At 44.0% G+C, this 26,189-nt stretch overlaps 2 protein-coding genes and 1 non-coding gene across 3 annotated transcripts in view; 2 read left to right on the top strand and 1 right to left on the bottom strand.

Annotated features, from left to right (window-relative positions):
- sema4c (sema domain, immunoglobulin domain (Ig), transmembrane domain (TM) and short cytoplasmic domain, (semaphorin) 4C) overlaps nt 1-26,189 on the bottom strand; it is a 119,185-nt gene that overhangs the window by 64,570 nt on the left and 28,426 nt on the right. The window contains exon 2 of the mRNA XM_085367057.1: nt 6,931-7,064. The gene's annotated coding sequence lies outside the window, so the exon portion shown is untranslated. The remainder of the gene's footprint in view (nt 1-6,930; nt 7,065-26,189) is intronic.
- trnai-uau (transfer RNA isoleucine (anticodon UAU)) lies at nt 11,646-11,739 on the top strand. The gene is made up of 2 exons: nt 11,646-11,683; nt 11,704-11,739. It is a non-coding gene; the product is annotated as a tRNA-Ile (tRNA).
- On the top strand, nt 14,573-17,461 carry LOC146620756 (uncharacterized). The gene has a single exon (XM_085367850.1). The coding sequence runs from the start codon at nt 14,870-14,872 to the stop codon at nt 17,075-17,077; it is 2,208 nt and encodes a 735-aa protein (XP_085223976.1). The 5' UTR covers nt 14,573-14,869; the 3' UTR covers nt 17,078-17,461.

Below are 26,189 nucleotides of genomic sequence, written 5' to 3'. Positions count from 1 at the left end.
TCAGCAGTTCATGCTGAGCCCAGAGCCCTGGATCCCAGTGAGGTGCCATAGGGCATAAAGGTTGCACCTAGCTGGACTCCTATACGAGCGGCTCACACATCTCTGCGGTGGTGGGAGGTGGGGAGGGTGGACACTGACGGAGAGATAAGTGGAATGACAGACGATATTTGTCTAGGACTGAACGGGTGAGACACGACTGTTGTGTAAACGTTTAGGTTTATGATAAGTTCTCTTCTCTGGGATTTAAATTTGTTTTTCTTTTTTTGTTGTTGACATCTAAAATTGCCAGCTGCATGTCAAACGCTAACTGTGGTCATTTTTCTGTATAGCTACTTTTTCTAGAATTTACGTCAGAAGTCTGAATGCATGGCATAGATAGGCATACACAAGACCACTACTGGGTGCATGTCTACTCTTTATTGAGTTGCCCTAATAAACAAATACATGATTGGAGAATGTCCTAAACAGCAGAGAGAGGGGAAAAAAAACATTTGTCATGAGATGTCATCTTTTAGCCTCTTTCTCACCAAAGCCACAAAGCTGCTTCTCTAGAAAAATGGTTATAAATGTCAAACAGGCTTTTTATAGCACACAGGACAAACATCAGACCTTTTACAGATTTCAGCACCAAAACTGGTCCATAAACATCACAGAGAGAGGAAAATACACAGTTTACATTGCTTTTAGTTGATGGAGGCATGAAAACACATGACCTTTGTCGAGTTCAATTCAATTCAAATCAATTCAATTCAATTGTATTTTTAGGGCCAAATTACAACAACAGTTGCCTCAAGGGGCTTTATATTATATGGTAAAGAAGAAGAAACCTCCAGCAGAACCAGGCTCAGGGAGGGGCAGTCATCTGTCACAGCCAGCTCCAAATGTTGTAAAAACTGTGTAACATTAACACTGGTTGAAGGGTGTATCTCCCATCTTTTCTATATTGTACTTGGTTTTTATAAATGTTAATTCTGATATATCAGTAAATAGCTAATATCAGCCAATATATGGTCTGACTGACTGTCAGGACTAGGGATGGGTATCGTTTAGGTTTTATCCGATACCGGTGCCAAATCGGTACTTTTGAAACGGTGCCGGTGCTCAAACGGTGCTCAAACCGGTGCTTAAAGAATGGAGAACACAAAATTGGTCCAAAAACCTCTCATGTTCAGCTGTTTTTTTGTAAAAAGGTAACAATGTTAGCCTTTTCTGCAGCTATGGGGCATATATGGTATCACTCTTGGCTGGAAGCAGTGCTTAATCAATGGAAAAAACACAAACTTTGTCCAAAAACCTCTCATGTTTAGCTGTTTTTTTGTAAAAAGATAGCAATGTTAGCCTTTTCTGCAGCTATAGGGCATATATGGTATCACTCTTGGCTGGAAGCAGTGCTTAATCAATGGAAAAAACACAAACTTTGTCCAAAAACCTCTCATGTTTAGCTGTTTTCCACTTTTTCTTTGGTCATTTGAGCCTTTTTGGCCAGGGTGAAGGGAGCATCTGCCATCAAACAAGAAGACAGCCGCATGTAGCTATGATGATGTTTGCTAGTTCACCTTACCTGCATTAATGTAATAACGTGGTTAGCCTACTCAACGTAAATTACACACGAACAACATTAAGCTACTCACGCAGAGAAGAACGGCTGCTGCTGCATCATCATCCTCATCATTTCTGCTACACTGGCAGGGCTAGGGGCCAGGACTCTCCTCTTCGTGTTTTTGGGGGATGTTGCTAACTCCGGGGTCCGATAACAGGCAACCCACCCGCAGTAGATGCGCTCGGTGTGAGGTCTCGCAGCAAGCTATCAAATACGGCGCATTTCTCGGCTTTTAAAAAAACGCTATGCGTCGCCAGGTGTTTCATCGGATTTGAGGAGTTACCTCCTTTGACAGTATCACAGTATCAGCTTAAAGCACTTGTTGCAGGCTGCTGAGTTTGCATCTTTTGCTGTGAAGTACAGCCAGACTTTGACCGCTTCGCCTTGGGCATTTTTAATCTGTAGCTCTGCTCTAAAAGAACGTACGTACCTGGGCCCGCCTACTATCCTCGGAAACGTAAAATGATTGGCTAGAAGTGTATCACAGCTCAGGAAAAAAAAGCACCGAAATGTGCGCTGCTTTTCGGTCTGGTTACTACCGTTTATGTCAGAACACCGGTACCCATCCCTAGTCAGGACTGATTTAAATGACAATTTAATGACATAATCCAAGTTTTTACAAAACAAAATTAACAGGAGCTTAAAGCTGTTCCTAGAAGTCTTTGTTTTTCTTACATACCTGCCACAACAAATGTCAAAAACTATCAAACTCTCTGCTAGTTAAAGGTAATGCTAGCATCTAGTGTGTCATACTTTAGTTCTACTTGTCATTCCATTTAAATTGCTGACTGAAAAACAACAAATGTTAAGAGACTCTTTTCCCCGAATCCACAACAATGAAGGTACCCTTGAGAAATGCACTTAACCCAGCTAGAGACACAGTATGTTCAGCGACTGAAAGAAGGGATAATGAAAGGCAGCTTTTGGTACTGGGCAGTTCCCAATGGCTAAACTTAGCAAACTGTGGTTCTACCGGGCAGCTCCCAGGAATGAATGAGCATTACTGTAAAAAATGCAAAGCAGGACATTTTGGAAGAAGCGTGTGCACACTCAGCAGAAGCAAAAGCTATCGGATCGGTTAGCGAAATCAACAGTCATCAGCTAAAAATGCACCTGGCAGACATGTAGCGGAGACAGAGATTTATTTATGAGAAGGAAGGATGAGTGAAAGGTGAGAAGAGTGAGAAGAGAGTAGTGGGCCTTGATGGGCTAACCCAGGGTCTATTAGAGCCTGATTGGAACCATTAGGAGAGAAAGGCGATACACGAGTCTCGTGCAGAGCCCCTCCGGCCCAGCACTGCATTAACCACAGCCTGCTCTCTACTTTGTTGAACACACGGGCTGATCGATAGCAATGAGGAGGAAGGAGGGGTAGGAGGTGGTGAAGCGAGGAGATGGGAGGAGGGGAGAAACGAGGTCCAGGTTTACGGGAAGATAAGCTGGAATCAATAGAGAGACACGGACTGCTGCGGCGTGGAGAGAGAGGACAGAGGAATGCCAGATGCAGCGGGTTCACACTCATCAAACTTGATGGAGGGGAACCTGCGTGCGAGTGTGTGTAAAAGTGTGTGTGACAGGGCATTTGGGCAAGATTCATCTCTCGCCTGTCTGAATATAACCAATGACCGCGTCATATAAACGTCCAAATAACAAGCACGGCGGGGTCGGCGTGATTGTGCGGAGGCTACCAGCATGGCCTCACAGAAAGAAGGTTTGAATTTTAATCCTGCTTATCAGCTGCGGCTGTCTGCATTTGCATGTCCTTCCTGCGTCCGTTAATTGATTCCAAAATCGCTGCAGGTGTATATGTGTGTTTGAAAGGTTGGACAAGCAGTTACGAAAATAGATGGGTAGATCATAGTTGTGGCTGGCATAAATGAAGGACAAAAGTAAAGTTTGGATAAATAATGAGAAATTTCCTACTAAATTCTGCAGTTGCAGTAAAAATGCAGTTGCATATACACTGCAGTTAAACTCAACACTTCTTAAAGAGGCTCTGTATTTTTATTCTTGTACATTTGCAAATTTGTGTTTGCTTTAGACCCTCAGTTATCCTACATCCTGCACCCCTCTGACTGGCTGTCCCTTGCAAACAGAAGGTTTGAATAGCACGTCTAGGCTATCCTCTCTCTGTGACATAAAACAGAGCCAAAAACAGAAAAAAACTGTCGGAAATCGAATGTTTAGAGCAGTCTGAACTTACCTCACTGTTTAAAATTTTGTCCACATGAGCATCTGCCAGTGTAATAGGACGCATGTGACAGAAAAAGAGACAAAGCAAAACGGGTCCACTTCAAAGATTGTTCTCATATTAAAAACCAACAGAGCCGTTCAAAAGCCAACACTCTTTAGGCTAGTGCAAAAGCTTTTAACGTGAAGCTTTGTTGTGAAAAGTGTCGAGATAAAAAAGAAAGTAACATAAAAGCAGAAGCAGTTGGAATTAATTAGTAGTTAGCGTTTTACTTTAAGCTGTGTGTGAAAAAAGACACATTCGCCTTTATATAATGAGGCCGAACCTCCTCATTATGTAAAGTGTATTGTATAATATGATGCATCGCTTTGCAGCTGACGGGCGCCATTCTAAGTCATGCTAAGCACGAGTATGTGATTTTTATTAACAGTGGACAAAGCCAGAATAACCCTTTCCCCATTTCTATGTATTTCTCCTGTGCTAAGTTAATTGGACAGTGGCTTTATTTAGCTTATTGCTCAAAATGTCAAGCTATTCCTTTAACTATCCACTAATGAATTCCAATGCTTTCTATTTTGTTTTCTTTAGTCCCATTAAGGACCTAAGATTTCCTGCAGATCCTTCTCATTAAAAGCATACCAAGAAAGGATTACACGTCTTTACAGTAAATGCTGGAGGGCTATCAACGTGAAACATTTCTGCAGGAAGTGTTGAGTTGGAAATTGGAAAGGATTGGACAAAACAAGCGAATCAAAAGGGGATTTCTGTAAGCAAAGAGAAATGAGTACGACATGACTCTTGCCGTACTGATGGAATTCGTAGGGAGGAAATGTCATTACAGCAAATTTATCGGTGTAACAGTTTAACACAGAAAAGTGCTGAGTCTGCGTTAATTGCAAATAGCATGAGCAGCAAATTAAAGAGGAGGTAGCCGAACGTAGGCCTGTTTTTCGGTAAAGGCCGGCTTTGTTGTATTAAAAAAAATCAGTTCAGTGTTCATTGAATTTATTGTGGTGTCCTACACGTGGCTCAGGGAGCAGGTTTGTGTTGTGGGTGTTTGCATTTAAGCACAACACATTTATCTGTGCATACCCGACACCTGTCAGGCTGGCATGATGTGCATAACCTCTGCCTGCACGTTGCATGCATTTTTCTCCTCTTCCTCCTTCTATCGCTCTTTCAATCTCTCTTCTCCCCACCTCTGCTACCCCCCTACTCCCCCCAGCTCACTCGGCCTGTGATGGCATGCTGTCAGAGAAAAAGCTATTTATGATTGGCAACCAATATCCTCACAGAGATAAACACACACTGTGAGAGTGATAGGTAGAAAGAGAGGGAGCACCAGAATTATTAGAGAGAACAAGGGATAAGCGAGACGCGACAGTGCAGGAAAGAAACCTGCAGAAGACAAAAAAAAAGAAAAGAGGAACGTTGCCCTGGGCTGATTACTCACAGCTCTGTGTTTATGAGTACACATTACCTGGTTGATATCAAGGTATACAAGTGCATATGTGCATGTTTAAACAAGTTCCCTCTTTGGCTAGTGCGTGTCTAAATTCTGGGAAGAGCAAGTTGGGATACAAATTACTTTTTTTATCGGAGGCAATTTACTCGAGTCTGCTGTGCCTCTCACTCGCTCGATCAAGCTGACAACTGATTGTAAATGAGAGAGCCCTTCATCTTACACACATCAGACAAGAGGTGGCCACCCACTGAAACACAAACACACGCACATAGTGACATCCAGTGTTCTATGACAAGGGCACGGGTTTTGCTTTCAGAAGTAAACAGAGCACAGTGAGGTGGTTACAGAAATAACCCTGGGTTCTATGAATGGAAGAGCAGCCATCTAATGTTCATACCCTGATTACACTGATGATACTCAACTGCAGCACCATAATATGCAAACGAGCCAAAGAGAACTGCTTAGTTATTTAACATGCTTTACAGCTACAATTAGGAAATATTTTTGCTAGGCTACCAACTGCTACTGTTTTTGTCTTGTATGCTAAGATAAGCTAATATATTTCTTTATTAATCCATCACTTTATTCTGAACTAAGAGCCAAAAGAGTGGCCTTATTGTGGTCATCTGAGTCCAATTACTTCAATTGTCCTGTTCCCAGTATATTTACGTTATTGTTTGCTTACTTTTCCCTAAAGATGTTCCCAGTGGAGCACACAGCTAAATCTTTTGGCCCATGCCGTCTAACACCCCCAACAAAACTTCCACTAATCAGATGATCATGGCAGCCCGTTTGTAGCCTGAGAAGTGATACCGAAGCGATCGTATTAGTATGCGATTGTACCTCTACGATTGTTGTGAGCGCTTTAAAACAACTTTACATTTTAAAAATTGAAACCCAACAAAGATCTGTGAAGTTTCATCAACTTCTCTCATCTGATTTTAAAATGCTGGAACACTCAGATTTCAGAGCAAATCAAACTAAAATTACTAAGGCAGAAATTCCAACCTTGTGCTTTGTTGCATTCAGCCTCAGAAGACGGAAATAACGATAAAAGCTATCTTCAGTAAACTTAACCTTTAAAATCTGTGCACAGCTTGTCAGATTCAATCATCCATTTCTCTTTTCTCCTTCTCTTTCTTTTCTCCCTTTGTTTTCCACTTTTCGACTTTCAGATAAATATGGCCGTCTTTCCTTCCACTTGCACATACACAGTCAGGACAAGCTGCAAACGCTACGCGCACACGTACACAGATACACTTTGTTACAGACGTGACCTTCAGTGTCTTTCTTAACAAAATGCTTTGAAATCTGAAATCCAATATCCTGCCTAAATTCACCTTTTTCTTTCTTTTTTGGTCACCTTTCTTTTTCTCCTCTGTCATACATTTTCTCCATTTTCTTTGTCTCGCTGCAGAATAATTTCTTTCTGGGAGTTCCTGAAAATGGTTGTAATTTCCACGTCCTGTTTTGACAACTGCTACCCTCCCCCCCGCATGGTTTTGCTTTTTCTGCTTATATTCACTTTCTTATTTCTTTTGATTCCTCGCTCATTTTACATGCCCCCCATTCCTCCTCCTGTTCTATTCTCTGATTCATGCTGTCAGTGAGAGATAGAAAAAGATGCCACTGTGTTTTTCTTCTCCACCCTTTGTTCTGTTTTTACTTTCTTACTTGTTTTTCTTCTCCTCCCTCGCGCGTCCGTGTGCTCTCGTCGTAATCTCTCCTTCAGATGTTTTTTTGCTCTGTCTTGTCTTCGTTGTGAATGTTGACTAGAGACAGACGTCGCACATGAAGGTCACATTGGGCTAAAGGAGAAGAAGAGGAGAGATGTAATGAGTGGCAGTGCTGGATGTTGGGGGTGGATATGTGAGACTGACAGGTCAGCTTTAATCATTTTAATGTCTCTGTCAGACAAGACCTGCTACTGCACATAATTAGAGGTCTCCACACACACACACACACACACACATTCAAAACTGTAAATATACTTCCTACCTGCACATCCACGTACATGAAACATGAAAATCCTGATCAAACAAATATGTGCCACTTGGTGGTTTTTGTGTGTGAAATTTGTGGTTTTGGAAACTGAAGTTTAGGCCTAGTTAGCTACCTACTCTTGAAGACAAGCTAACACAAGCGGAAACATGCTAGTAAACCACAACAGAGAGCCAGCATGACAATGTAGTACATTTTACACACTATCCTTCGTAACCGTAACTTACTCTGTAACTTCCTGTAAGGGTTTTGTTTTAATCACCAGATTTAGGCTTCAAATATAGGATTTTTAAGACTGATAGTGACAATAATGTGATAACATTAATATTCAAAATATTCAATCTTAGTATATAATATCCAATATTTCTTTTTCTTTCAGACATACACAACACTAACAGATTTTTCTGACATGTGTATAGTTACTTATTTATTCATTGTTGTGTGACATATGTTGCCACCAGGGAAGTTGCAGACTGCCCCCTGGTGGACAAATTAGGCAACGTTGAAACTCACAACATAGTTGAAGGGTGTTTCTTTGATCTCTTCTGTACTTTTTAAATGTTTAATTATTTGGCACTTACAAGTGATGATACTGACAGGTCAGCAAGTAACTAAAATGAGCCAATAATATCAGTCCACTGGTAAAATGGTTGGGCTCCACTGGCCACATCCTAAACAGGTAAATTTTCCAAAACAAATAAAGTCTCTTGCAGTTTTCTATTAAAAGATTTTACAAATGAATGTTCCAAACAAGCAAATATGCTACAAAAAGAGGCAAATGCTAAGCATCTCTAACTTTACCTTTACTTTAAGCAGTCATTATCACAAACATACAGGTTTCACATACACAAATAGAAAATGCTGAAAGAGATATAGAGTAATAAATGACTTAACAGAAGCTGAGCCCAGACGTGAGCTCACAACAGCGAGCTTTGCAAGAAACAGAATAAATTTGAGCAGTCTGCTTTACACTGTACCACTGAATGCTCCTTCATATGAACAGTATGAAGTGAGTATGAAGATTAGGCTTGGAGCTAAGTTCCATGCACAGAGATAATTGCTTGACTCAATTTTATTGCAAGGCTTTTCTGGTTTTGATCACAAGATCTTAGACATGAAAAATAAAGCCACACACACACACACACACACGCCCCTGATCCCTCGAGGCTCACATTCACAGGTTCCCGTAGTTCATAGTGCAGATCACATAACTGACTACAGCGCCTTCGCCAGTGCGTGCCGCGATTTGTGTGTGTGTGTGTGAGCAGAAGCTGAGATTCATGTCAACATCAATGGCTCACTAATCACAATGAGGGCGCCAAGGGCCAAGCAGATGCTGTCAGTAGCGTATGGGCCGGCTAGTGTTACAAAGAGGGAGCACACAAAGCCAAGGCCCAAACCTCTGACACCATCATACTTCATTCCCTACTGTCAATAAACTAGAAACTGAAAACTCTGCTACACTCGATGAACACTGTGCTCCACTGTATCGACTGGAAAAGTTGTGATGTTCATCAAACTTTATTGAACCAAACACACACACACACATACAAAAATTAAACTGCACAGAACCTTGGCATAACTCCCCCAAAAGGGAAAAAGTCAATCTTCGAGAAACTTCTCAAATTTAAACTTTTTGGCAAATTTATGGTAATATTGTGACAACCTTGAGACTGTGAATGCTCTTATGTAAAAGCAGAACTCTAAAACCTTTCATGACCAAAAAATCAACCGTGTTGTAATCTTCGTTCAAAGACACTTTTAAAGCTACCCAGTTGATTATTATACGTATAATAAGTAGGAGAATCTTCTTAAACCATAAAGATGAATGGAATCCTTCATGTTTTTTTGTTGGCCGGTGAAGATATGAAACCTGCTACTGACATGACTTTGTTAAGGAGGAGAACACCCAAAGACAGGATGAAACTCTTCTGATGGTTTCAAGGAAGTAAAGAAGCAAGTTAGGGATAAGTCCAAAACTCTGTTTGATGGCAGGTCCTTTAAAATCAAGTTAGGTTGATTGAATGTGCTGGAAAGCAAATTTAGACTTAATCGGAAACCTCACGCCACTGAGTAATCCGCCATATGAGCATTTCTGTGCGTATATGTGTGTCGACTGCTTCTGGTAGAGCATTTAACCCTCTGGTGAGCGCCTCCACCTGGGACTGAACCAGTCTGTTGAAACCGTAACAGCAGCAGAATCACTTTAGCTGTTATTGGGGGGAGAAAAAAATCTCCAAAATGAAATATAGCATTGCTACTAAGGTCACTGGCTCTGTTACCTACAGAGCAGGATGAATTCAAACCCATGCACATGTGATTATGTGACAGCACAGCAGCACGCTGTCCATCTCTGGTGTATTTTTCCTAAATAAGTAAGTCATCCAGACCTCAGCTTTCCACTGGCTTCATCCAGGAGAAAGCAGCAGCCAAATCCCTGCAAGTCCACACAGACATAAATGTGCAAAAACATCTACACATTAACTAAAGCACACTCACACACACATATGCACACGTGAGGCCAAAAACTAGGAGGAAGAGGAGTGGAGGAGGAGGTCTGGCTAAATAGCAGGATTTCAAGAACATCTGCACACGCATACACATGGACACACACCTCAAGCCGCTGGCTGCCTGTGTATTTGACAGGCAGCAGAGTGAGTGGCTGTGTGGAAGCCAGCCAGCTGCTTGTGAATCAGCAATGACTAACAGTTTACACCTGCACTTTCTGAGCTAATCGCCTGCATGCTTATTGTAAATATACATACACTATGTACTTGTGCGCATGTGGGTGGATGTATCGCGTCTGTGTGTGCCAGCACCTGTATCTGTGTTCACGTGTTTGCCTGCATGCCACCACAATGAGTTTTCCCCATCAAGCTCAATTGTGACAGCCTGGGCCTCTAATTGCTTAGCTGCAAAAGCTGGCAGCACCCTGATGAGTTGAATAAAAGTGGAGCGACATCGTACCCGTCACTTCCCCCGATCGGCCTCGACAAGAGCACAACTCTGTGCTCCGTTTGATCGCCGCACAAGACAACGCAATGGGATGCTAATCACATGCAAAGGCCAGAGCTTTGAGCGTGTGCCAACGTCTGCCTTGTAAGAGCGCGCGTTCACGTTGGTGTGCCAGTAATGGCAGCTCTAATCAGTGGCAGGATTGGAAGAGGCATGTGGCAATAAAGCCCAACAAAATGCCTGCCATTCCCTATTACCGTAGATGCAAGCACTCTCCGAAAACCTGGCAGACGAAGGGCGTACACACAAACGCGTGCACGCACATACGTATCGGTGTTGGTGGACATCTGGCCAAGGTCAGAGCTAGATCTGAGCTGTGAACGCCTACTGCCAACCCCCACTATCAGAAAAAAATATCCTTCGGGGGAAAAAAAGAGCTGCAAAGCTTCACACCACAAGCTTTGTCCTCCAGAATGATTTACACATAAACTCTGACCTCTCTAAGTGCAGCCCATTACTTGCGGGTTGTGATTTACAAGCTAAAATTAAAGATGGACGCAATTCGCCGAAGCCATTATCAGCGTCACTACACGGCGGTCAATTCATACAGAGATCTCTCGTGAGAGTCATTCCTCCATACTCAACTGAAGCATTGATTATTCAGAGTACCATAGAAATGACTGATACAGCAGACACTGCATTTATCTTCCCCGTGCTTCGTCCTTTATGTGAAATATTGCGTCTGCTCTGTCTTACTATTCCCGTTACAAGGTTTAACAGACACGTGGCTTTAAAGAGTAATAATGGCATCTTTGCATAGGTGGCTAATGTAGCATTTTGAAATTGATATCAGTCTTGTAAGATGTATCTTATGGCTATAGAGATCGGTTATAAGCAATTATTAGAAACATTTTGTGGGTTCATAAAGTGTGAAAAATCCCTTTAGCTGGATCACGATGCCACTTACATTTAGGTAAAGGTCATCAGAGACGAATACTTAATGGATTCCTAATGCTTTCAAAATACCAGGTAATCATAGTGTCTCAATGAAGCGACGACCTGGAGGGCTAAAAAATTAAGCCTATGTGGAGCTGCAGTTCCACTTAAGGCTGGTGCTCGATTTTACAGCAACAAAAGGCACATTTAAAGCCTTGTCTCCATGGTCACAACAACTCTTCGGTGAGTAATTTTAGTATATAATAACTCGCCCATTTGGATTTTGCTGAGGTTTAAAAATTAGGGTCATGGTCGCTTTGACTGATAGGACTACCAAGGCCTCACTTCCTGTACTTTGACTTACTGATCTGGACTTTTTGACTGTATTTGACTGTGTTGCTGGTGCCTTTTGGGGGAATTGCTTTGTGGTACAGCGGATATCCAAGATGTTGAAATATATTTCTGCTCTTAGCACTGATTAGTGGGTATTTACGTAAGCTCCAGTGGCGCAATCGGTCAGCGCGTGGTACTTATAAGACAGTAACCTGCAGAGAGATGCTGAGGTTGTGAGTTCGAGCCTCACCTGGAGCACAGGCTTATTTTAGGGGCAGGAATAGCTCAGTAGGTCAAATGGTGGCCCCATGATCGGAGGGTTGGGGGTTTGAATCCACTGAACAGCTAACCTGAGGTACCCCTCAGCAAGATACCGTCCCTACACACTGCTGCCCACTGCTTCACACCGTTTCTGTAAGTTGGCTACCATGTAATTCAATTATAGTTCATTTATATAGCTGCAAATGACAATGACAGTGCCAAATATTTTAAGGTACAGACCAAGAAAACAATGAAATGACCTCCTGTGAGCAAGCATGTGGTGACAGTGGGAAGGAAAAACTCCCTTTTAACATGAAGGAACTTCTGGCAGAATCAAGCTCAGGATGCAGGGTGAGAAGCGTTCAGCATTCCACACATACTGGTTAAAAACATGCAACAGATCGCTAAGCACTAGAAAGCAACAATAATTGAAATTTAAAGCATCTCATTTCTCTACAGTCTCAGAGATAAGAAATGGAAAACGACCGTGCCCATTGTTGTGGAAACCAAACCATATTTCTGCTATTTATATTTCATGACTGCTCTAACTTTTCAGAAAAAATAAAGCTCTGCCAGCTCTGAACTTTGTAACTGCAGCCCACAGCGCAGATGCTATCAAAGGCTTTCGCTCTGCAGTCGACCAGAACGCATCAGCCCGGTGCCCAAACGAGCGGCTCCACCTCCTGTTGTCTCTGCATTGTGACACCCCCTCCCCACATTTGTTGGTGTTGACAGATAAAGTGATGGTAATTGTGATTTTCTTTTTCCAGTGAAGTGGGACCCTTCCACTATCATCCTCTCATTTCCTGTGTGAAGAGCGGCATCTGTGTCGGTGCTTTTGGCAACTGATATCGGTTTGAACCGAGGAGCTGTGATTGTTATTCTCACTGTGCCAGAACCCACAAGAGCCACAGTGGACACAAAATACTGAGCAGCACCTGGTGTGCGAGCAAAACCGAAGAAGAGACACACTGAGAAAGAAAAATGCCCCCATTTGTCGATGTATTCCACAACGCAGCGCTTCGTATTCCCACACAAATAAAAGGGATGAACTCATCCTTTTAGGCAAAGGATTTCATTCACTGGAATTAGTATAACTGTATTTCTGGGAAAGCCCTTTAAAATGACTGGGGTGAGTGTGTTGGGTGAGAGGTTTCTGAGTGCGAGCATGCATGTGTGTGTGTGTATGAGACATCTGTTTACATAAGTGGGAGGATGTGATGGTAAAGCCCTGGCTTGGGCCCTGGCCTTTTCACAACAGGGCCCAGAGCAGAGAGGAGATTCATCCCAATATTTGTCTCACTAAGGAGTAAAGCCAAACAAATCCGTCCTGCTAAGGCGCCCTCTGATAAAACTTGCAACGTTCCATGCACAGCTTTTCCCTGGACCACTCTGACTCCAAGATCTCTTCTTTCCTCACTGAGCACAGTTTACGGGTGTCAAGTCGCAAGTCAACTTTTCCATCTCATTAAATGCTCTATCTGAATGGAAATGCTAAAAAAAAAGAGCCATAATAGAAAAAACAGCAAGTAAAAAGGTTATTGAAGAAAATATAATCTGATCAAACATTATTCAGCTTTAAATATTGTTCAGCTTTAAAGTTACTGTGCAACTGTGTAATAAAAATGTGCTCACGACTTTGGCCTTGAGAGCGATAAGAAGCGATCGCCTCATCCTGCAGGTGCAAGATATCTGCAAGCGAAGAGACTAGAACACCCAAGGCCGATTTCCTTTTATGGAGTTGTTTTTCTGCTAATGCAGCACTTTCCTCACAACCCCCTCCTGTAAGTTTTAGAGAATATATACCCATCCTTACAGCAAATATTAGGAATCTCCTGATGTGAGCTGTGTTGAGAGGTTGTCTCTGTCTCAATAAAAGTTCACTGATTCCCCATCTGCCGCAGGTGTCCGGTTGTCTTCATTCTCCGCCAGCCTGGTTAAGTCAATTCCTCCTTAACATCTAAAAGAACCTATTTAATGAAGGATGACGGGTTCACTTTGTGTTTAATATTATTCTATTGCTGTTGTTGTTTTTTTTATATCCTTCAATTGGCGTCACGAACAGGATCCGCTCCAGGTCAACTGGAACGGATGGGAGGACATCGGCCGTGGTCTGAGTGAACGGAGTTTGGACAAAAGCTGTGTGCACACAAAAACAAGGTAAGCAGACCTTTTATTTCTGCTATATTGAACATTATAAAAATACTTAGTGTCCAAACTCCTAGTAATTCATAACCAAAATTGTCTGGCTTACTTAAGGCTTGTTGAGAATCAGACAAGTGAATAAGAGATAAGTGAATAAGAAATAAGTGAATAAGTGAATAAAGATAAGAGTGAACTGAGGTCTGACCACGGTTGCAGCCGACGGGTTGCTCTCCGGTGTCGGATACATACCTCAGTGCAGGTCTGGGACCTTGAAAGGGTTTATTAGTAACGCCTTTCTAAACAAATTAAAAGGTTAAAGGCCTTGAGAATATTTTTTAGTAATATTCTCTAAACTACAGAAGGGTTAGGAAGGCCCAGAGGACTTTATTAGAAAAGATCCTCTAAAACTTAAAAAGGAGAAGTACTGGTTGGAGTCCAAAGGAGGGGTCCCTTTGATCAATAGGAGAAAACGGATCTCTTCTTAAAACCCCGATGATTTTAGTGTTTTAAATGTTTTGATGTTCTGTTTGATATTGGACACACATAAATACACGCTGAATGCTTGCTGTGGAACACTGGGCAGGACAGTTTGGTTCTCCGTTGTTCACAGATTACACAATTAAAGGAACTAGGTTCCTCTTTTGGTTAAAATAATACACCACACATAGAATTTTTTTTTTTTTTTTACACATTTATTACATACATAAGGAGGGTAATGAGTGACTGCAGGTAATGTATGAAGTGTGAATGAGACGTGTGAACAAGGTGACAACCAACTAGCACCCCTATCAGGAAGCTCTAGGCAAGGTTACCCGCCAGACTCCGGTTTGGTAGAAGCTTGGTAACACCTGAAGGGATATTTCAGTGCTGACTCACCTTTAAAGCAGCGCCCCAGCTGTTAGTGCCTAACAGAGGCAGAAACCCAGCTGGCCCAAATTCTCCTTTAAAATCAATAAAAGAACACTCCTCCATTGACAGTAAAATGGATGGAGAATTAGATCGAGAAACTAATGATGATGGTTGGGGTCCCGGTGTTATTCTTAGCACATTGGGAGAACAATTAACATGTGTTGAGACAGTCATCAACTCCACACACCAGCCTAAAGAAGCAAAAAAGCAGAAAGAGTCATTGAGGAAAACAGCTGAAAGGTTAATGAAAGAAAAGGGAAAGGACGAGGGGAGTAGTGGTAACTGGGGAATAATTTGGCAGAATAAGGCTATGCAGGCAAAAGAGAAAGAGGAAGAAGCCAACTCAGCAGCAGCAGGTGCAGGTGTGATGAGCGGGGTGAGACACAGAAAGGAAGCAGATAAGCACGCAGGCCGCAAAGCTAAATTTAATCACTGGGTGTGTTTATGGGAAACTGCAAAACCACACATGAAGAAAAATAGGTCTCAGCCACCTCCCTATTCTGCCTCAACTCCTCCCTCAGCAGGCATATATCCGGTACTTAATATCTCTGGTGGAATAATGACTATTGGAGAAGAACCGCCCGTAGCTCCAACTCCCATAGATACCAAGCATTTTTGCCCAGGAAGCTCCTCTCTGTCGGCGACATCCTCAGCTAGTAGTAGAGCCCCCTCTTCTATGTCCCATTGTTTTGGAACCGGATCTGAGGGCCTAACTGACCCCTTTGCGAGCGCACCATTTGCGGTTCGAATGAACAGACAGGAACCCACTGAACAACAATTAACTGATCAAGAAGCAGCATTACGCAGCTGCTTAAATGAACATAGGTCAGTGGTCCAGGTGAATAATCGTGTTGCGTCAGCCCCTCTTTCCCGGTCCAACCCCTTTGCCAGCACTCCTGTCGCTGTTAAAGGAGATCTGACCGCTACTGCAAAAACTGAGCCTGGCACTTCACCAAATGTCACAGTTACCATGTCTTTGGTGGGCCGTCAGGATCCGGAAACACAGATGAGTTTAGCCCACGTTTTTGCTGACACTGCTACCCCACCAGGCGGGGAAGAAACTGAGGATACTGATGATGAACTCAGTGACCTTAACAATACACCCCCCTCTACCCCTCCCAGTTTAGGATATCAGACTAGATCTAAGGGCCCTGTGCCTCGGCCTCCAGGCATATTTCCCCTGGTCCAGACTAAAGCGCAACGTACACCAGTGTATCAACCTTATTCATTCGGAGATGTCCAGGCCCTAGTGGACAAACTCCCTGACATAATGGAGGGAGGGAATGCCTGGTTGGCTGGTTTGGATAAATACACAGCTGGACAGGACCTCGCACTGGGAGATTTTAGAGCTATTATAACTAGGTGCACATCCCGATCTCAGGCAGCGGACCTGGAACAAAATGCGGGTACTACCATGCATGAGAACGAGGTGCCACTAATGCAGGCCTTGAGGTTTATTGGACCGGCCCTGCGCAAACAATTCCCACCCAAAAATCAAGGCACCTTACAGAAATTTAAATGGGAGGGAAAGCAAAATCCCACCCATTATCTAAATCAGGCTGTTGAAGACTGGGTGAACCATACAGGTCATCACCCCAGTAGGACTTGTTCACAGAGCATGTGGTTTAGAAGGGCGGTGCTGAGGGGCATTCCGGAGTCAGTAAGCCAGAAAATGGAGGATAATCCTGATTTGCAGGACTGTGACTTTGCAATCTGGAAGAAACATTTGATTTTTAATCTTAACAAAGTGCAGATTAAGTCTGATGATAAAGCGGAGAGCGTCGAAGATTTACAGTTGCAACTGTTGAAGGTTCAGCTGCAGAAAGCTAAAAACGACCTGGGTGGAAAAGGTGACAAGCCTAAAAAGCAGCTTGTGGCCGCTGCGGCTCCCCCTCCTGGTCCAGTTGCCCCTGATTTGTATCCGAACCCATGGCCAACTGATCCACAGCCCCCCCAGTATGGTGCTTATCACTCCCCGGCCCCTTATGGGCAGAGAGGTTCCCCATTTGGAGGAAACAGAGGTGGTTTCAGGGGAAGGGGTCAGATGGGAGGTGGTAGGGGAGGCCAGATGTATGTTTGTTTCCGGTGTGGACAACCTGGACACTGGGCTAAAGCGTGCCCTTTGAACCCGGCTGCTGGAAGAGGCAGGGGAGCCCGTGGTGGGCCCTATCAGCATCCTGGCCACAGAGGTGGACCTCGTGGTGCTTTAGTTGAAGTGCCCCCGGCCCCACAGATGCCTGTGATGGGGTGGGAGTACTACGAGGGTGGTCCCCAGCTATAGGACACCCCACAGACTGCCCAGGACGGTGAAGGGACAACGGCGGACCCTATGCTGTCCATAACTGTAGATAGAAGAAGAAGCAGCTTTTTAGTGGACACTGGAGCTACGTACTCCACCATTAAGGATGTTGCTCGTGAAAGACTTACTGACAGAGTGATTACAGTGGTGGGCATATCTGGGGAACCTAAAACTCTGCCTTACACCGTGCCCCTCCCCACAACGGTTGGAGATCAGACCTTGTTACACAGCTATGTTTGTTCAAAACAGGCGCCTGTGAATTTACTGGGAAGAGACTTGTTGATTAAATTAGGAGCCACAATACTCTGCTCTTCACAAGGCCTAACTGTGACTCTCCCTACTGGGGTTGTACTTCCCTGCTCTGATGGGCCAGAGGGAGGTGGTCAGTTTCTGCTGCAACCCTCCTCCTGTTTGGCGGACTCTGCTGACATCTACTGGGCATTATTGGAAGTTGAAACACCTGCTGAACCAGGAGTTTGGACTGCTTTTCAGCAATGGCGGCCGTGGCTCTCACTCCTACATCCTTATGTCCCTCCCCCTGACCCACCTCATGTTACACTGTTTTATGACAGGCATGACACCACCTGGTACCAGCACATGTTCCAAAAGCAGTGTGAGGGGCGGGCTTGGTCTCTGAACATGTCGTGCATTTTTGCGGCACCGGAGGGAGTGGCAGCAGCGGTTACTTTTACAACAGATCAATTACAGTGGTACATGATGTCTGATGAGGCAGCTCCCCATGTGTCACTGGCCTTACATCCTGGACACCAGGCTAGGGAGCTGGGTGGAATGGTTAAACGTTCCCTTGCGGCCACTGACTGGACACCTACAAAACTCCCACAGGTTTTGTTTTCTCCATCTACCAAGACATACCAAATTTTAAATGATTGCTTTAATTCCTCAACACTGCAACATAGAGTGGTCAGCGGGTCACATGGCAGAGAACACACAGACCACTGTGATGCTGCGCCTTTACTCGACTCTCTTCCAGATTGTTTGTGGTCCCATGGACCCACAGATGTAGGTTTAGTTGATGTGGAGCCAGTCTCTTTTCAACTGTCATCTGCTACCCCTTTGTGGCAGCCTCAGTACCCACACAGACCGGAGGCTGAGGCTGGGATTGCAGAAACAATTTCTGGTTTGGTCACTGCCGGTGTCTTGGAGCCCTCCTGCTCTAAGTGGAACACGCCCATCCTACCCGTTGAGAAAAAAGGCACGGGGAAGTTCAGAATGGCACATGATTTGAGAAGGATTAATGCCTTACTTGGCACTCCTACTTTGCCTGTGCCTAATCCTTATGTTGCCTTGACCAACCTCCCACCATCTCATGCCTGGTTCACCTGCATTGACTTGGCTAATGCCTTTTTCTGCCTCCCACTTCGTGAGTCACTGCGTGACATTTTCTCATTTACATTTAGAGGCCGACAATGGCGTTACACTCGCTTACCACAGGGATTTGCCCTCTCCCCAGGACTGTTTAATCAGTGTTTGAAAGAACTTTTACAAACCAGCCCACTACCATCTGACTGTATGTTAATACAATATGTGGATGACCTTTTGCTGTCTGCCCCCACGGCTGACATCTGTTTGGAGGCCACCAGAGTGGTACTTCACCACCTGGCCAACACAGGTTTTAAAGTGAGTAAAAACAAACTACAGATTGCAAGAAAACAGGTTTCTTTTCTAGGCCGCATGGTCTCACAGTCCGGTATTTCCTTGTCCCCAGAACACAGGAACTCCATTTTGCACCATCCAAAACCTTTAACTGTAAAAGACATGTTGTCATTTTTGGGCCTGACTGGTTACAGCAGGACCTATGTCCCAGACTATGTTGGCCTTACTTCCCCTTTGCGCGCTTTGGTAAATGAACAAGGCATGAGAAACCTCTCTGCTCCCCTCTCATGGACTACAGAAACAGAACAGGCGTTTATAAAGTTAAAACAACAGCTTTCTGTCGCCTCTGACCTTGCTGTGCCAGATTATGCTTTGCCTTTTCATCTTGATGTTTCTGGAACTGGAACCCATATCAATGGTATCCTGTTCCAGAAAAAAGGGGGAGAGAGAAAAGTGTTGACATATGTAAGCGTAATGCTTGACAACACTGAAAAACGCCACCCACCGTGCACACAACACGTTTCTGGACTTGCAAAAATCATTCAGAAAACAGCACACATAGTGATGAACCACCCACTAAAAATTTTGACATCACACAGTGTGGTGGCCTACGTCTCCTCACAGGCCTTCACACTCACTTCACTCAGGCAGAGACGCCTCAGTACCATTTTGGAAGCACCACACATCACCTACTCACATGAAGGCATAAACATGGCTGATCACATGGGATCAGGGGAACCACATATGTGTGAAGAGGTTGTGCAGGTACAGGAGAAAATCAGGCCAGATTTGCAGGCAGAACCTCTAATGGATGCAGAAAAAGATTGGTTCACAGATGGATGTTGTTTCAGAACTGAAAGTGGAATGTTGAAGGCTGCATGGGCAATAGTGGAACAGACAGACATGAGATGGAAAACAGTGAAGGCAGAGCAGTTGACAGGACAACAGTCTGCACAGAGAGCTGAACTGAGAGCGGTGATTGAAGCCTTAAGGATGGGAAAGGGACAGAAAGTGAATATATACAGTGATTCAGCTTATGCTGTGGGAGCAGTGCATGTGGAGCTCAAGCAGTGGCTAAGAGCTGGTTTTTTGACAGCCAGCGGAAAGCCTATTAAACATGAGATAGAAATGAGGGAATTAGCGGAAGCACTGTTGTTACCTGTTAAGGTGGCAGTGGTAAAATGCAAAGGACACAGTGCCGGATTGGACTTAGTGGCATTAGGTAACAAACAGGCCGACTTAGTAGCTAAGCAGACAGCTGGTTACTTACCCTCCCTGATTATGGTAATGGACCCAGAAGCCACACCCCCTCCAGAAAGACCACCCATACAACTAGGCCTAGCCACAATCAGAGAGTTACAGGACAAAGCCAGCCCCCAGGAAAAATCATTATGGGTAACAAGAGGGGCCACAAACACAGATGTTTGGCGTGGCCCAGATGGAAGGCCCATTCTACCGCCAGGGGTCAGACAGACAGCAATGGAAGAGGCACATGGAGTGGGGCATGTGGGACCTGCACAAATGATGAGGAACTTAGCCGCCTGGTGGCACCCTTATCTAAAAGACATGACAAAATACATGGTTAAAACCTGTAAGGAGTGCAACCAATTTGGAATCAAGCCCGCCTTCAAGCCAATAGCAGGGTACTTCCCCATCCCACTTTGCCCAGGGAAAGAAATAATCATTGATTACACAGACATGGTGGACAGAGTAGGTAGTTACAGGTACCTGCTGGTGGCTGTGGATGCATTTTCAGGTTGGCCAGAAGCCTGGCCGACAGCAAGTGAAAACAGTAGAACTGTGGTGAAGTGTCTGATTAATCATTATATACCACAGCATGGGTTTCCCGAGGTCATAAGGTCGGACAATGGTTCACATTTCAGGAACCACGATCTGCAGAGGGTTGAAGCCGCATTAGGTTTGAAACATAAGTTTGGCTCAGTTTACCACCCCCAATCCCAGGGGAAAGTGGAAAGGATGAATCAAACTCTAAAAACTAAATTGGCTAAAATCTGTGCACAGACCAAATTAGATTGGGTTAAGGCATTGCCTCTTGCATTAATGTCCATAAGATGCTCAGTAAATCAAACCTCTGGTTACACTCCATTTGAGTTGGAGCATGGCAGGCCTTTTCCTGGCCCCTCCTCTCGCCTGTTAATGTCGGATGAAGCTGATTCAGACCTCGATCCGAGGACATATTATAACATGCTCCGCAGTTTTGTTGCCCAGTATTCCTCACAGGTCGCTGAAAGAAACCAGCAAGAGCTGAAAGAGGCGGCTACACCTGGAATGGACTACGTCCTCCTGAAAGTCACAAAGAGAAAGTGGGCTGAGCCTCGCTGGACAGGCCCTTACCGCATAACAGAGCGGACCTCCCACGCTGTCAGGCTCGAAGGGAAAGGTGACACCTGGTTTCATTACACACAGTGCGCTGCTGCCACCGAACCAGGAAGAACCTTGAGAGAGGTGCAGAAGGACCTGTCAGAAGGAGCTGCAACAGCATCACCAACCACTTGAGGGAGCCAAAACTCAACCTACAAGCCGGCTGGTTACAAAAGGGGGTGTTCTTCATACTGAACTAAACATTTTTATTTTTCTATTTTTAACATCTTTTATGACTTTGCTTTTATATTGGCTTGAGTTTTTAAGATTTACATTTTACATTGCAATAGTTTTAACCGCTGAAAGCTCATTTAAAGTTGTGTCACTGATACTTTTTGTTGCTCTTTAACTCCTAGAACACGCCCTTGGCGAGGTGGGGGGAACTGGACCACCTTTCTCTGCCCCATCATCCTCTATTAGAAGACATCCAAGCTAAGTAAACATGTCTTGGCCCTTTCCCCCTGAAATGACAGGCAGGCAAAGATGTTGCGTCTTTGTTTGCTTCCTGGCCCTGGGTCTCATTCCCATTGGCATAATCCTGATCTGTGAAGGGCCCCCGACACTTCTGACACCTTCAAGTTCAAAAGCTTCGCCCCCTTCTGACAGTCCCAATCTGACAAATGTAGCCCCTAGGGTCTTGCCCACCACTTCCTCTCCAGTTTTGCCCACGCCCGATCCACTTAGAAAGAAACGACACACGGTTACCTCCTGCACCCCAAGTACGACTAGAATGATTACTCTCTGTGTCCCCAACAATAAAAGTTGGGTAGTCGAAATAGATTTCGCTAGCTTCCCAGTCACTCCCGTCACCAAAGACCAAGGGGGGGATCTTTTTAACCTTGCAGTACATCTCTCCTCCTCAGTGTGGTATATAACCCTGGGAGGTTGGCATCAGTGGAAGTGGTCCAGTTTAGTGTCAGAAACGGACCTCGATTGGTCCAAGCACTCTAGGGGTCAGGCTTTGCACTGGAGAAACCAAAATATGCTCAGAATAGCAAAAAAACCGGATCTTTCAGGCTTAATTTTTACCCTAAAGGATCTGGCCTTGACCTCCTGTCAACAATTTATACTTGCCCCTTGGACTGATCGCACCGCCCTGTATTGGCAAATGGAAATATGCCCTAGCGTTGGTGCAGCTCCAAGCTCTGTAGTTAAAGATGATAACCCCACCTTTAATGGCCCTCCGGTGACATATACAAACGGGGGGAGAAACGGCCGAATACGCATTGTAGACACAAATAAAATGTCTAAAGATGACCTCTTCCAAATTCTAACCGGTATTTCTGGAGCAACAAACAACTGGTTACTACTAGCTGAACAAGCTGCGGACAAGACGGCTTCCGACTGCATAGTTTGTATGGGAGCCCGCCCCACTTTAAGAGTCGTACCGGCGCCAGTCAATAGTGCATGCCTCCTGCATCTTATGAACAATACAAAACGAGGTCATTGCTCATATCTGGAAAACCACTTTCCTAAAACTCAACGCTCGGTCTCTAATAAACCACCTTTCTTTTCATCAGATGTAGCTGTGAACAATTTCACTTGTATTAACCTGACTGGCAATGCAGTAAAACTAGGTAGCTTGAACTCTTCTTGGTGCACTGAGATGACGGTTATGAAACCAAACTTCCGACCTACGGCTAGGGCTGATTTGTGGTGGTGGTGTGGCAAAAACAAGTTATATGATGGTTTCCCTCGGGATGCGTCAGGTCTTTGCGCTCTCATAACTCTTATTTTACCTGTTTTAGTCACTCCAGTAGATCTCTCTATAGAAGTACACGAAGTTGGCCTCCCATCCTCCTCTGAACGCCGCTCTAAACGTTCTCTAATCCCAGGTTCAGCTCATAATCCAACCTATATTGATGCTGTAGGTATACCCCGTGGGGTCCCCGATGAATATAAACTGCGAGACCAGGTTAAAGCAGGATGGGCCTCGATACTTTGGATGGTTGAAATAAATGCGAATGTAGACAGAATTAACTACATTCACTTTAATGTGCAACTGTTGGCTAATTACACTCGAGATGGTTTTGAAGCTGTGCATGCACAGTTATCTGCCACTTCCCTAATGGCTTTCCAAAACAGGGTCGCAACGGATTTTCTCCTCGCAGAAAGAGGCGGAGTCTGCAGCCTTTTTGGTCAGGAGTGCTGTACCTATATCCCCAATAACACAGCTCCTGATGGTTCCCTCACTAAAGCTATTACTGGCCTCACAGCTCTTACTGTTAAAATGAAGGAACACTCGGGCGTTGATACTGCCATGTGGGACTCTTGGCTTAACATGTTTGGCAAATATAAGGCCCTTGTAGCTTCCATCCTAGTTTCCATCTCAGTTTTTGTTGCTGTCCTAGTCACCTGCGGTTGCTGTTGTATTCCATGCATTCGATCCCTCTTCCAGAGACTGATTGTTACAGCTTTCACTCCTGAGGATAAGGATCTCGCCCGGCAGATGCCTTTATTGGCTAGTCAACTTCCCACCTCCTCGCCAACGGATGATGAAAACTCTGATCGTGAGGGTGACGAACATTATCGTCTTTCTCTTGTTTAAATGCTTCTAGAATGGTTGTTTCTCTGTGGTGTTTTGTATTAGACTTGTTATTAATTGTTTCCCTCACCCACTTCCTCTTGAAGGATATATCTGGTTGAACTGTGTCTGGTCGGGTTGTGAGGGTTAAGCGATGTTCTCAGGGTCTCCGGACTTAAGCCTGAGCGAATGTGTACTCCCACCACTGGATATAGATTGTTTTTTCCACACCCCTTCCTCACGTTTTACCATATTCACTTTTGAATGTCCTTAGCAGTTACCGTTCTGGGTTTATTTTACGGTTGATTTATTCTTTCACATTTTCACGTTTATATCTCTCATTATTATAGTATACTCTGTACTCTCCACATTTTTATCATTACTTATCCTTTTTGGTTGCTGAGTTACAGGAACTGTTAATTTTGTGTCACTACCCTGGTTGCACTGACTCGTTGTATCCTTGTGTGCAGGACAGCTGTTACTGCTTTCGTCGGGAACCGAGACTGCTTGCAGCCGACCCCTGGGCAGGGTGGTGCCTGGACTCTTTTCTCCTCATCTGCAATGACAGATAAAGACAAATGATAAGACCCGAGGAGTTTTTCGAGCCAGGCTTCGACACGTCTCTGTGTTCCTTTGAATGTTACTTATTTTTGTGTGTTGACCCATTTAAGATGGGTCAAAAGGGGGATTTGAAGAAAATATAATCTGATCAAACATTATTCAGCTTTAAATATTGTTCAGCTTTAAAGTTACTGTGCAACTGTGTAATAAAAATGTGCTCACGACTTTGGCCTTGAGAGCGATAAGAAGCGATCGCCTCATCCTGCAGGTGCAAGATATCTGCAAGCGAAGAGACTAGAACACCCAAGGCCGATTTCCTTTTATGGAGTTGTTTTTCTGCTAATGCAGCACTTTCCTCACAACCCCCTCCTGTAAGTTTTAGAGAATATATACCCATCCTTACAGCAAATATTAGGAATCTCCTGATGTGAGCTGTGTTGAGAGGTTGTCTCTGTCTCAATAAAAGTTCACTGATTCCCCATCTGCCGCAGGTGTCCGGTTGTCTTCATTCTCCGCCAGCCTGGTTAAGTCAATTCCTCCTTAACATCTAAAAGAACCTATTTAATGAAGGATGACGGGTTCACTTTGTGTTTAATATTATTCTATTGCTGTTGTTGTTTTTTTTATATCCTTCATTATCTTGATGCCAAGACCAATCTTTCCTAAATACTGCCTCTTAAAAGTCACGTTTTTTTTTTAAATATCCCTAACTTGTCTTAAATGCTATGCTGCATTAATTCATATTTTAGAGAGTTATAACGTTTTAGCATCAATCAGCCATTTGCTTTGGTTTGACAGCCTGTAATGTCACTGTTTTGATTCATTCATACATTAGTAAGATTTTAGGAAAAAATGAAAGAGCTTTAATAAATCCAAATGTGCCCTTTCAGCACAGCAGGTATCTAGACACTTAGCAACTAATGGGGGGACATTGTGGAGCATTTAGCAGCTAAAAACCACGGTGGAAGCTTCTTTTCATCAGTCCAATGTTGTTCCTACATGTTTTCTGAAGGTTTGGAAACGACTACATTATATAATAGAGCTGGGCGATATATCGAGTTTTTAAAACATATATATTTTTATACGAGATATAAGATGTGACAATATCCTTTATATCGATATAGTCTATGTTACGTTATAATTATAGTTGTGGAGCCGCAAGTTTGCCTCTCTTTCGTCCACTTTTGTCTCTACGCAACGTTACTCCGCCTCGCCTTCACTGAAGACAACTCCCCCTCCTACCCCATCGCTTCACGTGCAGGCAGCGACAAGACGGACACGGCAAATCTCCGTTAACGAGTTACTGCGCATCGCCCCATGCGTGGGGCTGGACGGCGTCAACGTGCTAACGAGCTAAACATGCTAACGAGCTAACAGCGCTAACCCTAAAATCCTTTCATTCTCTCAAAAGTTGATAGCGCGCATTATGTATGAATTCTGGTTGTGCTTGGTGGCCGCGAACCGATTTTATGTGGTACACGGCGTTCAGCAATCTGTCAAAAATGTTTGAGTACGACTTTGGTAAGCTACGGAGCTGCACCGCTTGATAGATTGTCGGCGCATTACGGCTACCGAGGAGCTTCGCGGAGTGATACGTACTGTGCATCAACGTAATATTACCGTATTGTGTGTGTATAAGGACCATAAATGGCACCTGTAAGAGACGTGGTTATGAAGCGGATTTCAAACTCCAGGCTATCAGTCACACAGTAAAACTTGGGAACAGAGCAGCTGTAAAATCTGTCTGTCTTTGTTATTACGCTCAGCGTCTTTTAGTTTACATTTTGACTGCACAATTGTGAGCTCTTTGTTTAGCACAAAAACAACCTTGTTTTCTTTTATTTATGGAGCATTATTATTTAATGAATGCTCATAATTTAATTTTGAGTAATTTTTCATGTACATCTGTGCTGTATGTTAATAAAAGTGCCTGTGTGACATCTGGGACACAGCTTTGACTAAGAACTCTTTTTGTTCTTACTTTATGGCTTAAAAAAAATATCGAGATATATA

Source organism: Diplotaxodon limnothrissa, linkage group LG12 (genome assembly GCF_057381915.1).
Source record: "Diplotaxodon limnothrissa isolate DT_005_m linkage group LG12, D_limnothrissa_male_GT1.1, whole genome shotgun sequence".
Classification (NCBI taxonomy): domain Eukaryota; kingdom Metazoa; phylum Chordata; class Actinopteri; order Cichliformes; family Cichlidae; genus Diplotaxodon; species Diplotaxodon limnothrissa.
The sequence above is the reverse complement of the archived record's forward strand: the minus strand, read 5'-3'. Positions and strand labels throughout refer to the sequence as shown.